The sequence below is a fragment of the Pholcus phalangioides genome, unplaced genomic scaffold (genome assembly GCF_987345545.1).
Source record: "Pholcus phalangioides strain wild (caught in Gottingen) unplaced genomic scaffold, Ppha-v1.0 ptg000027l_1, whole genome shotgun sequence".
Classification (NCBI taxonomy): Eukaryota; Metazoa; Arthropoda; class Arachnida; order Araneae; family Pholcidae; genus Pholcus; species Pholcus phalangioides.
Window position 1 is genome coordinate 2,326,989 of NW_028301617.1, and position 16,739 is coordinate 2,343,727.

Sequence of the window (16,739 nt, forward strand, 5' to 3'; positions counted from 1 at the left end):
GGCCGTTGACAGACTGCCTATTGTCCGTCGATGTCCCGAGTTTTCGGAAGAATCGAATGATTTTGACCGACGGAAACGGTTCTGGATGGTGGTGACGTTGACAGCTTGATGATGGAAGTGGTGATTCTGTACGGGAGATACACTTTTGTATAAACTGCATATCATAGCTACTGCTTTTCTTATAATCAGAGCAGCCCTTACGGGGTGCGTGGATGGTGCGATTGGAATCGGGTCTCGAACTTACGGTAGTACGAGAAAGAAGGGAAGAAATATATACATATCAAAAAATGCATTTTTGTTTTTGTAGAAAAGAAGTTGCTTCTACTGATTTCATTAGTTCTTTCATCAATTTTAAATTTCCATCCATTCTGGAGTTGTTTTCCCTCATTGATTCTGAGATTTTTTTTCTTTCAGTAATTCTCAGATTTGATTATTTAAAAATATTCAGATTTGAAAATACTAAATACAAAATTTTACTAATCTTTGATACATAATGTTTTATAAATCATCTCGAATTGGTAAAAATGATAATCCGTCAATTAATTACTTGATTAGCTGAACTTGATTAGTTATGGTCCAGGATGTTGATTCCGAATGGTAATGTTGGATGAGTGAATCGAATGGTATGTTCCAACTTCATTTTTTGAATATGTTCACATTGGATGAACGCAGGTGTCGAGGAGATATGATCGAAGTATTCAAAATTTTCAATGGGATGGATAGGATGGACCATAAACTTTTAGTACACCGCCAATCGACTGCTTTTACAAGGGGACACCAGTATCGATTGGTGAGGGACAATGCAAGGCTATGGTGTCGCAGGGAATTTTTCTCTAATAGGGTTGTTAATAAATGGAATAGCTTACCCCCGGAGGTAGTAAACTGTAACACAATTGACACGTTTAAAAAGAAATACGATAAACATGTTGGGGTAAATCGAGAAACTATCCATTCTTAGAATAAGACAACCATAAGTATTCTTTATGGGCATTGTATAATATTTTATCATGTGTATATATTGTTTATAATTTGTGTTAATTGCATTTTTAATTGCGTTGCTGTTTTTTTTAAATATATGACATCCATATTTTTATGGACATCTTTTTCTCAGCCACCTCGTTGGGCATTTTGCCTGTTGTGGCGTTGTATTTGTATTTATGTTGATACGTATGAAGAAAGCCAACATATATGAAGATTTTACAAGGAAGAAAAGTCATCTCTACCCCCACGGGCATGGTTAAGTATGTAACACACACTATGGTGTTACATACTTTACCATCAGGATTTTTCATTAAAATTATTTAAAAACAGTTTATGGCTCAAAATATGTGTGGAATTTTGGTGATTTTTGAAAAAGTTGCGTGTTGCTGGAGTTAAAATTCGATAAAAAAAAATAACCAGCAATTAAAATCCTAAAAAGCTCGTGTTAAAGTATGAAACACCATAGTGTTGAAAGACACACCACAAAGTTTCAAGACATTTGAAAAGAGTGGAATTTTGTTCGAAAAAATGTTCCTTATCTAAAACTTAGTTTTGATGAAGAACCCATTTTAGTGAAAAACATTAGCATGTTTAATGCCTGCCAGCAGTTTATATTGAAGTATTTAAAAAAAATATTTGTAGAACAAAAACTTGAACACAGTTAGACGCAGGAAATTTCCATAGTATTTAAATATTGAAAAATTGGAAAATTGTTTTGGAAAATTGCGTGCACCAACCCCCCCCCCCCTCTAAAACCAAAACAATGATTTTACTCGTTTATGATATCAAACTGGCAACAACTAAAATTCTTTTATGGATCGTTTCTATTGTTCTTTTAAATGAAAAAAAATAATAAAAGTGAATATGTAATCTAGTTCACATATGCCATCACCCAATACAACTTTCCTTTCACCCCCCCCCCCTCCACACACAGTCCATTTCATTGCGTCACGAACAACAACAGCATACGGGTCTTTTATCGAGTATGTAATCGTTGGCCTTGATGGCCCCATACGTCCATCACGAAAGGGCCGACAATACAAAAAAAATCAAAGGCAGAGGTTCAATCCACGCGACCGAAAACGATCGGGGGGGAAAAAAATGGAAATAAAACTTGAATAAAACAATAGAATTGATAGGTCTCTTCTTCTTCTCTTCAATGATTATTTAAAAGTTATTTCCCCAACTTGCAACATGTTTCATGGCAGCAGCAGCAGCAGCAGCTACAATGAATAGCTTACGCGTGTCACTCAAAAAGAGAAAAAAATGTTACATCTTTTCTGGAAGGAGTGTAAAAAAGGCTATTCTTTCTGAATAAGTGGCAGTTACGACGGGGTGTCTTGGCGAAATGTGACGCTTCCCGATGGAGAATCAATGGAGAAATCGTGATTCTTCCATCTTTGGATCTCATTTGAAATGTGTCTGGGACTGGGTAGACACCTATCATTATAGCCATTTTTTCCCCCCCTTCGTTATTTGTGTATTCAGGTGGTTCATAATCTCTGTTGCGGTTGCTAACCTTACTATATAATGGATATTAATAGACATTTCTCTATGTGTATTAGTGTCTTCGTGATGGACTTCTGAGTTGGAACTTGCGAACATGGCTCGACCAAAATGTATCACCTCGCGAGATAAATTACAGGAAGCCAGACCGTATCTCGGCAAAATATAGGGCACATCACATGATTATTCAACTAACAGTTATATATATTTACTCTTTTTTTTTTTTTTTTTCCTTTCAATTCAGGCAAGATTTGGCTGAACCTGGAAGACCAGACGCATCCCACCTCACACCGCCCAGTGCAGTGATTCTCAACCTTTGGAAGCCCGCGGCCCGTTTCAATTCGTCTTTTTCCAGGAAAAGGCCCGGTCATAAACACGACTAAAGGAAAATAAATGGATAAAAATAAAACGATGAATCGCTCACACAGCCCGGTTTGACTGACGCCAGAGCTCGGTACCGGGTTGCGGCCCGGCCGTTCAGATACTCTCACCTAGAGCGTGTGCGAGCATGTGAATAATCAAAAGAGTGACCTTATAGAAGTGTGAGACATGTGGATGGTGAAAAGAGTGACATAGAGACTGCCAGAGTATGTAGGAGAATAGGACTGACCAAAAGAGTGACCTAGAGCATGTGCAAGCATGTGGATGACCAAAATTGGGATCTACAGTGTAAGGAACCAGGTCAATGAGTGTCCAAAATAGGGATCTAGAGTGCGAGGAACCAGGTTCAGTTAGTGACCAAAAGAGTGATATAAAGCAGTGGTTCAGCCTTTGCAGCCGGTTGATTTCCATTTGTGACTGGAAGACCCTTTCATATATACGAATAATTAGAAATAAACGGGGAAAAATGAAACATCGAATCACTAACGGCTCGGTTTGACTGATTCCAGGACCCGGTAATAGGCCGCGTACGGTTTAGTCCTGCCTCTCTCCGCAGAGAGCGGGCAGGCCTACAACACGATACTGACATCACATGAAAAATTCAAGCATTTCCATCTTTACTTCAGAAAATGAAAGACAGATGGCAGCATGAACACGAAATAAGCGCAACTCGACAACATAAATACGTTAGGGTCACACTTACACTCAGAACGCACATTCCGGCATGTGCCGATTCGTTAGACATTCCGTCGAGGAATGTGTACGAGGTGTGAAGTTTCGGCATTAATGCTTCTGAGCAAACTTCTAAACGTTCGATTTTTCACTTGTGAACTGCGCTCGAGGTTTCTGCAATCGCCAGCAGATGGCTCAAAGGTACACGAGTCTCCTACTTTTTTGAGAAGTCAAGCGAGGACGATTGTTAACCCTAAGATTTTGGAGTTCAATATCGATGTGTGGAGAAATATCGAATCATGAAGCAACTTTGTGCAATATTTTCCGTCACTTTCACGTGTAAATATTAAATAGTGTTTTATAAATTTAATAACTATACTGTGTTCCGGATAATTTCTCTCACAAGTCCTTGAAATGAGCAGAGGATGAAACAAAATGCAGGACGTCACAGATTTATTCACAGAACAGCTATTCTACACATATTTACAAGCAGCCATCTTGACGGAACGCGACAGACAAATAGAGGTCTCGATTTCAACAACTGGTTAGTTCTGTTTTTGGTGGCGCCACTTTATATAGGATAAATCAACCTTCTAGAATGATCTCGATGATTCGCGTGACATCTTTACATTTCTCTTTTGACATCATAGCGTCGCCAAGTTATAGCATTCGCCAATACTGCCAATTTGGCGTTAATTTCGAGGGGTCCACAAAAAAATGCGCGATCGATTATTTAACAGGTGAAAAATGACATAAATGATAAAACGTATGATAAAATGATGACTATTTACATAATTTTCGTAACGATAGTGATTGAACATTCCTGCAATGCAGACTTTTAAGACACTTCGAAAGGGGGAAAAAAAAAAGTTTGTCCTAATTTCGTTTTCTTTTAGGGAAAAAAATTCATCCACAAGTGCTTTTATATTTCTACCACTATTTGACCGTACATGCACCTCGTGAACATTCCTCTAAGGAATTTCTATTGAATTGGTGTACGCCAGAACGTGTTGAGTTCTGCTTTTATACTACGTGTGACCAGAACTACCGCTTGGGATATTTTCATCGGGAGGCTAATAAATACTTTAACTGTTCGGCAAGCGATGAACTCCCGGGAACTAGTTCTCTACGGACACGTGCAGTGAGGAAAGAGCACAAAAGTAAAGCAAGAACAGAAAAACGACAGAACACTCGATTGGGCGAAGCGGGACATTACATCGAAACTTGCTCTACCCCACCTGAAATTTTTCGTTCTAGTGGAGCGCAATACTTCAGATCAGGCCTGTAGCCAAAAATTTCGTTCGGGGGGGGGGGGGGCATTTCATTTCGGGAGGAGGACCAAACCCCCAAATCCCCCCCCCCCCTACTTCAGATGATATTTTTACGTGAATCTTGTAAAAGAAATAGTATATCAGATTTGCCCGTACTGTGCTGTAGACTGTATGCAGCACAATAGCTTTATGCACCGTAAATGCAAAGAAACAAACCACCCGAGAGTCAAACAATTCCTGGGAATAAACAAACGTCCTGTAACAAACGTGACGTTTGTTACAGTGTAACAGGTAATACCGTTACAGCGAAAATCTCGTTTTAACGAACACTTTTCTAATTCCACCCATATAAGTTTACATAGAAACAATGCAAAAACCTGGAGTTCCTTTGTAACGGAATTTCGTTATAACGAAGTGATTTCCACGGTCTCTTGGAGTTCGTTACAACGGGATTCGACTGTAATTGAACTGCTATTCTGTTTCTGTATGAATTAGTTAAATACACGAACAGGGTTTTCAAAAAGGGAGTCGCTGTATTTTAGGGTGATACGAGACATTTTGAGAATAACATTATACAGTAAGACTTCAGTATAACGTTGACCCCGTTTAACGTCATCCCGCCTATAGCGTCAGTGTTTCCTGTGGTTTTTCTTTCTTGGTCCTGCTAGCACAATTTATAAAAAAATGTCTTATGGAAAGGGAAATTATAATTTTGCCATAAAAGAGGGATGTCCGTTAAGAAGGGTTTTAGTGCAGTATACATGATAATTCATACATTTATTGTATCATTATATCGGGGTCCGACTATATTCATCACGCATACTAGACTCATTTGGAATTTTGTTTCCTTAAAGTACACTAGGATATTTATACATAATCACAGATAAAGGCGATGAATTTCAATTATTTATCAAATTTACCAACGACGCTTTGGTATTACACATATTCGCCGGCAAAAATAATAAATTCATCAATTCTACCAAGACGATTGGTAAGCATGCATACATAGTAACCGGCTATTTATATGTAATAACTCGATTGATCACATTTACCGTAGCAGATACACCAGTTATAAAACCAAGTTTTAGGAGAAATTGCATTGCAGGACATGAACGCAACATTATGGCTACACACACTACACTATATTATATCAGTTTCTTCTTAAAACGACGATATGAATAAATTCGTGAGTATAATATGCTTTAAAGAATGAGATCGCAAAAAATAAAATAAAATCTACATATTATGGTCACATCTCAGTTGCGTCACGTTTTCGCTCGAATACCCGAGCAAGACGTATATAAGTTTTAAATTGAACGCACACACCCCTTGCCCGATAGTATCACGTGGCACGAATGTTTAGTGTATTGTGGTGAAATTGCTTAAGACAAGAGATTGGAATAAAAAAAACCACAGAAATTTTGTAATAAAGTTGCGAAAAGGAAAGAAGAGCCGTCCCAGTGTCCAAACCATTGTTTAAAAAAAATGAAATTTATATGTTAAGGGCCGTTCAAGTATTACGTCCTCATCGATGGGGGGGGGGGGTTTCCGATTTGCTGACTTTTGATGACAAGTGGGAGGGGCGGGGTTTGGATAATGCTTACGTCATCAACCACCCTTTATGAAAATATGAAATATTTTTAATGCCATCTTACTCGGTGCCCCAAAAACGAGAAAAACCTTTCGATAGTTTGTGGACACTTGAATAACATCATTCTCTTCCCCCTTCCCCCATTGATGAGTTCCTACAGAACCATTTTAGTGATCTGTAAATGTTTCGCGGATCCAAGTGATCTGGGCCGCTTAAGTGCTCTGGAAATGTGTACGGGCTGCTTAAGTGCTCTGGAACTGTGCCACGCATCACTCAAGTGATCCGTAATTATATGCCGCGGATCACTCAAATAATCTGAGAATGTGCCGCGGGTAACTTGAGTGATGTAGAACCGCACTGGGGGGCCACTTAAGTGCTCTAAAACTACGTCACATGTCACTCAAGGGGTCTCTAAATGTGTCACGGATCGCTTAAGTGTTCTGGAACTGTGTCCCGTGTCATTTAAATGATCTGAAAATGTACCACGGGCCGCTTAAATGTTCTAGAATTGTACCACTAGACACTTAAGCGATCTGTAAATGTGCCGCTTAGTTCATTTTTACAAAATTATGTTTGAGGAGGGCAGGCCGCATCAGATAACCCCCCAGGGCCATATTTGGTCCGCGGCCCAAGGGCCTTTATGCGATTTATCATTATATGGTTAGAGGGTCGCAATGAATTTATCAAAGATACATTTTGAGCTCATAGCCTTCGAATCACATTGAAATTAACAGAAATTAATTATAATAACATATAAAAGGTATTTTCTTCCAAAATTTCAAATTTAAAAAAAAAAATTTGCATTAAAAAAATAAATTTTTGATCGTGGGAGGGGGGTATGAGCCCCCTATGTGCCCCCCCCCTTCCGCCGTGTACGTCTCTGATCCCACCAATATGCGTTAGGATACAGAGGGGCAGAGCTGATGACGAAATTTTGCTGACAAGGGGGGGGGGGGAGTCAAAAATGGCTAAAAATTTGCTTACGTAATACTTGAACGGCCCCTTAACCCTTTAAAAGGTTTTTAAAACTTTCCTGATCCATATTATAACTGCCACATTTGAAAAACAAGAAAATTTACTGCGGCCACCGCTTTTATTTCCCTGACCATGTTAGAAGAACATGTGTTGTGGCTTTCCAGGAAGATAAATACTTTTTTTTGGATCATTTATACTGAGTGTATATTTCGTCCCCTATTTTTCTCGCTCCTTCTTATCTAACGTTGAACAAGTGCTGAGGTTAGAGGCGGGAATGGAAAACATGTTTTATTGTAGAAGCGGTTCATCGCGTCTTTAGAAGACGAAATATACGATTGGGGTGACAGAAATAAAACAGATGAAGTTCGACGAAATATCTTGAGGTGACAGAATTAAAGCAGATCAAGTTTGACGAGATATCTCGGGATTGCCGCTGAAAGGGTTGAATAAAGCTAAATCGGTTTGAGCTTAAAAAGCCTTTGCTATGTTGCTCATAATGAACTTGGCTTCTAAGGCTGAAAACATGGTCACGTGACCACGAGGTACGAGAGTGCATGATAACGCGCGTGACGATCTTGCAACGCACGACCCCCTGCAGCGGTTCTAATCCGCTCGTGGGTACACAAACTTCCTTTGTGTTCGTTGAAAAAACCGATTCCAGGTGGGTCCAGTGAAAACAGCTCAAGAATCGTTCTCTCAACACCGTACAAATTACTGAACGACCAATTGCAAATGCTTTCATTGCATGATCCGCACGCTAGTGTATACGCGCCTATAGAGACAAGCGACGAAAAAAATCGTACTGTTTTGCTCTACACCTCACATACTCGAGCAGCGAGACAAAGAAGAGAAAGAGGCCATTCAACAAGCTGCGCGACTTGAACAATCCAATTTGCTTTTATCGCGAGATGAAGTTTTCGCTATCTGCTGATCTAGTGGTTCTTCTGCGAACTCATCATCATCATCACACCCTTACATTTCAGAACCCCTCTGGTCATTTTCGCTATCCTCTGCCTCGTTTACTACGTATGTGCGGACATCTCTTCCTCCACCCCTGCGCATTTTCTTCTTCCCAATCATAATTCTTTCAACTCAAATCTCTTCGCTCCACTGTAACTGCAGCCTAATTCTCAATCTTCATCATCTTTATAAGGTAGCTTAGGTTTCGGAAGCAGTCTCAGCTCGATTAATCACTCATCTGTTAGTTTCTGAATTAATTGCTATTAATTAATTCTATAATTGCGTTTATCTCTACATCAGTGAATCCTTCTCGATTAACAATTCACAAAAAGTGTTTTCGTAGTCCATGCTTCTCCATTGTTTCTACAAAATACTGGGAGATATAACTTATGTTCTTTTCAAAAACGTCTAGTTCTGGAGAGAAAAGCAGACGACAAAAAAGAAAACATTCCAAAAACGTCTAGTTCTGGAGAGAAAAGCAGACGACAATAAAGAAAACATTCCAAAAACGTCTAGTTCTGGAGAGAAAAGCAGACGACAAAAAAGAAAACATTCCAAAAACGTCTAGTTCTGGAGAGAAAAGCAGACGACGAAAAAGAAAACATTCCAAAAACGTCTAGTTCTGGAGAGAAAAGCAGACGACAAAAAAGAAAACATTCCAAAAACGTCTAGTTCTGGAGAGAAAAGCAGACGACAAAAAAGAAAACATTCCAAAAATGCCTAGTTAAGCAGATGCCAAAAAAGAAAACATTTCAAAAATGTCTAGTTCTAGAGAGAAAAGCAGACGACAAAAAAGAAAACATCCCAAAAATGCCTAGTTAAGCAGATGCCAAAAAAGAAAACATTCCAAAAATGCCTAGTTAAGCAGATGCCAAAAAAGAAAACATTCCAAAAATGCCTAGTTAAGCAGATGCCAAAAAAGAAAACATTCCAAAAATGCCTAGTTAAGCAGATGCCAAAAAAGAAAACATTTCAAAAATGTCTAGTTCTAGAGAGAAAAGCAGACGACAAAAAAGAAAACATTCCAAAAATGCCTAGTTAAGCAGATGCCAAAAAAGAAAACATTCCAAAAATGCCTAGTTAAGCAGATGCCAAAAAAGAAAACATTTCAAAAATGTCTAGTTCTAGAGAGAAAAGCAGACGACAAAAAAGAAAACATTCCAAAAATGCCTAGTTAAGCAGATGCCAAAAAAGAAAACATTCCAAAAATGCATAGTTAAGCAGATGCCAAAACAGAAAACATTTCAAAAATGTCTAGTTCCAGAAAGAAAAGCAGATGCCAAAAAAGAAAACATTTCAAAAATGTCTAGTTCTAGAGAGAAAAGCAGACGACAAAAAAGAAAACATTCCAAAAATGCCTAGTTAAGCAGATGCCAAAAAAGAAAACATTCCAAAAATGCCTAGTTAAGCAGATGCCAAAAAAGAAAACATTTCAAAAATGTCTAGTTCTAGAGAGAAAAGCAGACGACAAAAAAGAAAACATTCCAAAAATGCCTAGTTAAGCAGATGCCAAAAAAGAAAACATTCCAAAAATGCCTAGTTAAGCAGATGCCAAAACAGAAAACATTTCAAAAATGTCTAGTTCCAGAAAGAAAAGCAGATGCCAAAAAAGAAAACATTCCAAAAATGTCTAGTTAAGCAGACGACAAAAAAGAAAAAAAAAATTTTAAAAATATCTACCACTTCTAGAGGGAAAAGCAGACGACATTTTTAAGAAATTGTTTTGAGTTTCTTATTTCACGCTGAGGTAAATTTTGCGAGAAGCTCATACAGGAAGATTTTCAGAGCGTTAATATGCTCACATTGTCAAACCAGATCCTTCCGCCATTATTATTATTTTTTTCCTTTAAATGAATATTGAAAGAACGAATACCCCTTATTGAGCATCTGTTAAGCATTCCGCGATAACGAGAGATAACGACAACTATAGTACACGGAAGTTGTAGCATCAGATAAGTTGTTTCAATTTTCGATAAAACGATATACTGCTTGTTACGCTCCTGCGCATTATGTATAAATGGCATAAAGAGCTTGCGTGTGTGTAGCCTTTGTTTTTGAAGGTTTTGAGCTTAATATTTTTTGATCATTTATCAGTCATGCGTGCATGCAATTAGATACAGAGGCATGTTTTTTTTTAAAGACTAGTCCCGTTTTTTTCTGATTGTTGTGCTCATGAAACTTAATATTGTACATAGCATTTATCGATTCCTATATATGAAATGACATTTTCAATCACTTCCGATAGGAAACGAACACTGAAAATATTTTTTAGATATCCCACGAGAGTCAACTCATCATCATTCCATTCTTCAAGTACCCCCTTTCCACCTGAAGTGAGTAGAAGGCGTGCGTAGCTCTGGGAATGCACAAGACGTATACATTCGTACCCCTAGAAATGCGTAGGAGGTTTAGTTACTCAAACAAATGCATGGGGAAGAACTGGGCCGCAACTATATACTTTGTCAGCCGGAGCAAGCATACATTTCAGCGCTCCTGTGTAATGTAGAAGAGCAGTTAAAGGGTGAATTCGGCGCACCCTCTTTTTCCTAGAAATTTGCTGGAGGCCTACATGTGTCTGGAAATGTGAAGGAGGCTTGCGTATCTCTAGGAATTCGAAGAATGCGTACATATCCCTAGAAATTCTAAGGATAAAATTTTTTTTTCGGGGAAATAAGGAGAAATTCTAAGTATATATCTGTAGAAATGTGAAGGAAGCTTGCGTAATTCCTAGGAAGTCAAAGAAGGTTTGTGTAGCGTTAAATGTTAAGAAGGCTTGTATATTCCCAAGAAGTTTTGCGTATCGCTAGATATTCGAAGGAGTCCTCATATCCCTAGAAATTAAAAGGGGCCTTACACGTTCCTCCATAGACATGCTTGCATACTATGAGAAAAAAATGTCATGAATTCCTTGAAGAGTGCGTTGGAAACTTGCTCATCCCGTTGGCAAACGTACAGGCTTGCTTGCTACTCCCCACATCCCCATGAAATACACACGAGGCTTGCGTATTCCTAGAAATATCTAGGTAACATATGTACTACCCGAGAACACCTGGAAAAATACCTGATAGGGGCGCGCACTGTCCCACTACAAATGCGTGAGAATCTTTCATGTCCACCGTCCTCATGCGTATTGTGTCATATCTATAAGTATAAAATTTATTTTCTATGTGTGTGTTCTCTATACAAATCTGCAGTTTTAGATCTGTCGTCGCCAAATTTTGCATATGTACCAAACGCGACCCGACTTGAACGATAAGCTACATTAAAAGTTTTTCAGAGCCGGGCAAATGCCTGAAATGCACGAAAAATTATCGGGCAACAATGGTTTTGGGGCCTCAACAATCACTTTCGGAATGTTTACTTTGGTTACCGTGGCACCCTAGCAATGTGTTTTAGACACGCACAATTGCACATGTCTTTACAATGGTTTGTCACTTCTTTAATGATGCCAGTATTATATATAATAGTTTATTTCTATATAATGGTTTGGCACTTTTTCAATCCCCCCAACAATTGACGAAAACCCGGACAGCGCCGGGTATTATGACTAGTTACTAATATTTTCGACTGTTTATTACACAAGTAATTTTATAACTGCTTATTTATTTTGAAGTTTTTCTTGTCATTTATCTCGTTTCTGTGATTTATAGTTTTTTTCCCGTATGCATGTTTGTAAAGTTGAATTCTTCGAAATGGAAATCCTCAAACTTCAACACAACTTTTTAATTTAATGTCCTTCTATGTCGAAGTATCATGCTAACAATTCCCAAACAGGTAAAAATGGTCACAAAACAATGGTAATACCTAGTATTAATTTACATGGTTGAATCACCCCCCATGGTGGCCTTCCATTTATTTTAGTCATATACAATAAAAACTCCGAACAACGGCCACTAACGGGACCATGAAAATGCAGTCGCTATTAAGAAGTGTTCGTTATAGGGAATGGTTGTTTTATTTCTGAAAATAAAACCCGATTGAGATTACGATAATTATATAATTGGTTATAGTATAGTATATGATTATATTGATACTGTAATAATGGATTATTCGACAAGGCTACTAGCTAGAGGGGGATCAGGCAACGCCATCTTTAGAAGGTGATGGATCAGGCGGGTCTGATGCCACGGACGCCGGACCAGAGGGTAAATTGTGGCCCTGGGAGTCATCCGACGTGGCCCGCGATCTCAAACCTAATTTTGTAAGAATGTACTAAACCGGCCCATTCTCAGGTCACTTCAATCACACGAGGTGCATTTAAATATCACTTAAGTGGCCCTCTTTTTCCCCTCTCCACCGCTTTCAATACACCCGCCTAGCATTTGTATCCAGGAAAAGAAAGTATACATAATTGTTTATTTCCGCCCATAGAGTTCAGGGCGGGGGCTCACCTAGTGTCTGTTGTTTGGAGGTTACCTGTAATGTTAAGTCTTATGGGACGAGCTGGGTTTCAACAAAATATGGCAGTTGTTCGGACGTGGCCGTTAGAGGAGGGTTTTACTGTATATATATATATAATTAGTTATATTTATATTGCTTATATTCATTACTTTACTGAATTCATATAATTGGCTTTTTTTCATGAGTAAGACACAGAAGTATTAGACACGGTATAAAGAGGTCGACAAGCGATCATAGATCAATCAAAATCTGAGTCAGGAACAAAAAATATACATCACAAGAATATGCATGATGAGTTTCCCTCTAATACTCAGAGTTAGGACGGATTTAGGAACTCAGGTATAGCAAAAATTGTGACTGCTCCTGACTAAACGATTGTGACGACTATGCAACGCAATATTCAAGTAATGATCTAAAATTATCAATCGCTATAAATGATAAAGGAAAACTTTCCGTATGAGGCCGGTATTACACTATAAAAGTTTGGTAAAATCCCTTTTATAAAACTTGAAAAATCTAAGCAACAAGGTTATGGGTTACATTCTAGAAAATGCAACCTGTGACCTTGTTGGCTGCATTTTTCAAGTTTTATAAAAGGACTTTTACCAAACTTTTATAGTGTAATACCGCCCTATATATATATAAGGCCGGGATTACACTATAAAAGTTCTTTCATAAAATTTGAAAAATTCTGCCAGTAGGATTATAGGTTGCATTTGCTCGAATGTAACCTATGACCTTCATTGGTTAGATTTTTTAAGTTTTATAAGAGGGATTTGATCAAACTTTTATAGTGTAATCCTAACCTAAGGCCGGTATTACACTATAAAATTTTTCTCAAAGTTATTTTATAAAACTTGAAAAATTCAACCAATAAGATTATCGGTTGCAATTGCATGAGCTTTATTGGTAGGATTTTTTGAGTTTTATAAAAGGGATTTTATCAAACTTTTGTAGTGTAATACCGGTTTAAGGCCGAGATTACACAATAAGAGTTTGATAAAAGTCATTTTATAAAACTTGAGAAATGCTGCGAATAAGATCATCGGTCGCATTTTCTAGAATGTAACCAATAATCTTATTGGTGGCATTTTTCAAGTTTTATAAAAGCACTTTTATCAAACTTTTATAGTGTAATCCTAGCTTAAGGTGTAAATATAACTGTTCAAAGTTTATTTCGCACTGCAACAAGTTACAACAAAAACTGTTTTTGAACAATTAAAGCGTAAAAGAAGAGAAGCAAAGCAACCGCGTCACTGCAAGTAGTCAACTGAATGGTTCTGTGAACCAGTTTCCTGGCACTTTCGCAAGATAGTAGCAGCTCTGTATATGCAAATTAGAGGGGGGAGGGGGGGGGGGAACACGGATTTCGGCAACTTTCTCTTATTTGGCAACTACTGCTAAATTTAATTGGTCGGATCGACCGAAATGGTCTTCCGATTGAAAATACATATGGTTCAATAGACATTGAAAAGAAACATTCTGTTCAAAAATTCAAGAAAATCCACCATCGTTTTGAAAATTTCCAAATTTAGCCATTTCGATTTCTTACGTGATGAACCGAATTTTTCTAACCTAGAACGAATTGAATTTAAAATTTTTTAAGTCTAGGAATTAAAATTAAAAAAAAAAAAAAAAAAACCAGTATTTAATCAATTTTTTCACTATTACTCAATATTGACGATATTTTTCCCGCTCGAATTTTATCGATACATAATCGGAATGAAACTCACCGTTAAGGAACGAATGATCGAGTATCCCATGGTCGGTATATTAATTTGAATCGGAAACAATTTGTAATCAGTGAAAGATGAATCTCTTCTTGAATGGATATCGATGGCGATTCAGTAAAACAACGTCCTTCCGATAAAAACCAGACTGTGAATGGAAATGTTTCACAACCGTTAGAGCTTGATTGTGCATGAGAAAAAGAGATGCAAAGAAAACAACGAGCAATTATATCCGCACAAAAAAACAAACGAGATCGAAAGTGACGTAAAAGATCTTCTCCGAGACTGACCATTCCTCTCTCTCTCTTCTCTTCTTCTTTTCTCCACGAGATCTCAACTTTTTTCTCTTGTGGCCAATAGAATAAATATCAATACACGCATTCCGCTCAACTCATGACCCCGCGGGCCAGATGTGGGTCCGCGATCTCAAACTAATTTTGTACAATTGAACGAAATGGATCATATAAACTGATCACTTATAGGCGACGAGGGGCCTTCATATGGAAATTTCTTGCTGAAAATGCGTCAATGACATTTTATTATCGATATAATAACTAGAGTCCGGAAGTTCAGGCGAAATGCCTATTTTCAAACTTTTTCCGTAAAAATGCCTTTTTTTGAAATGTTTGTGCCATAAATGCCTATTTTAACATAATTTTAAGTTTATTAGTGAACTTCAGAGGCCATAATCTGTAAAACTTGGATATTTTGGGCATTGAAAACTTCAAAAGAATCGCTCGTTTTAAAATTTTCCAACTCTCAGTGTTGATTATAATCCGAAAGCGCCCTCCCCTTCCAGCCCCATTTAGGCGCAATTAAGTGATCTGAGAGATTGATGTTGCCATCCATTAACTTTGCTTTGACGGATGGCGTTAGACGTGAATGATTCTGTTTCAGACGAACGCAAAACGTGTTAGAAAAGCAGAGGAAAGTTAAAAATTTGTTTTCCCACACACACAGGCTTCATATGTCTCGCTTAGGCATTGGACTGCGTTTTATGCGTATAGCTGACCGATGATTGTTCCAAGAGGAGGTCTTGAATCGGCGTCATGGCTCATAGAAGGCGGAGTAGGAGCGAGCCGATAGGGCTCTGGGGCCCCTGTGTTTTATTTTTTGCACTAACAACCATAGCTATTTATTAAACGTACATATTTAGTATTCGATTAAATTGGCAGGAGTTCCCCCCTCAGGGGTGTATGACAGATGCGGTCACGCAGGGCCCCCCACGCGCGAAAGACTCCCAAATACGTGGTATTATAAAAAAAAATATATTATTTTTCTTTTCACAAAAATAGCAATGACAAAGATAGCCATGTTTCAACTATGGAAATGATAATGATTATTTAAAATGATACGACAAATAAACGAGAATCATTCGCCACTCGAGAGAGGCCCACAGATTATTATCTCTACCGACCCCGCGTCTGGTAATGGTGGCCCTATAGTAACATTTTATTTTGGACTTGAAATCAATTTAACTTGGATAATAATGCAGCTATTATAAACTATAATTGAAACAATAGACCTATTAAGTGAAATAAATTTTTCAGCTAGTTTTTGAACCCTTAATGCCCTTGTTTTTGGTTATTTTTTCTTCCTCGCAAAAACTGTAAATGCTCTTTTCTAGTGTCTATTTTAGGCATTTTCAGTGCTTTTTACCTGCCTATTTCCACCATTTTTAGTGCCTAAACTTCCGGGCTCTAATAATCACAATTCCAGGTATCTTAGTTTAAAGAATATATGAGTCTCAAGAAGCTTGATATCCTTATTTAGACGCCCAAAAGGCACTGAACTGGAACAATCATTTTAGGGCGATTAAGCATATATCAATAAATTGCAGCTTCCATTTTGTATTGTGAGAAACCATTAATGGATAAAAAAATATATAAACCTGTTTTTATGGCATAAATTTGCAAATTTTTCATCATTTTAAAGTTTTTTTTCCCTCCAAAATTATCATGAAAATAGAATCACACAGTAAAATGGATGCTACAAATCATTGATATATGCCTACAGAGCAAAAAAAAATTGATGCTTTTCAGTGAAATTTGAGACGCAGGGGACAAAAAAAAAAATAAAGACCGTTCCAGTTTGGCGCCTTTTGGTGTCTAAATAAGGCACCAAGCTCGTCGAAACAAGTTTTTTATGCTAAGAGACTTGAAATTGTTATTATATTGATAATGAAATACCGTTAAAGCATTCTTAGCAACAAATACATAGTGATAAAAGAAGTTTTCATTTGAACATCCCTTGCTTCCCCCCCCCCTCCCC

At 37.8% G+C, this 16,739-nt stretch overlaps 1 protein-coding gene across 1 annotated transcript in view; it reads right to left on the bottom strand.

Annotated features, from left to right (window-relative positions):
- The window catches only part of LOC149068049 (uncharacterized), a 40,782-nt gene extending 26,155 nt beyond the window's left edge, over positions 1-14,627 (bottom strand). The window contains exon 1 of the mRNA XM_089251639.1: positions 14,472-14,627. Coding sequence (XP_089107765.1) covers positions 14,472-14,501 — 30 coding nt within the window. The 5' untranslated portion in view covers positions 14,502-14,627. The remainder of the gene's footprint in view (positions 1-14,471) is intronic.
- Positions 14,628-16,739: the final 2,112 nt, after the last annotated feature.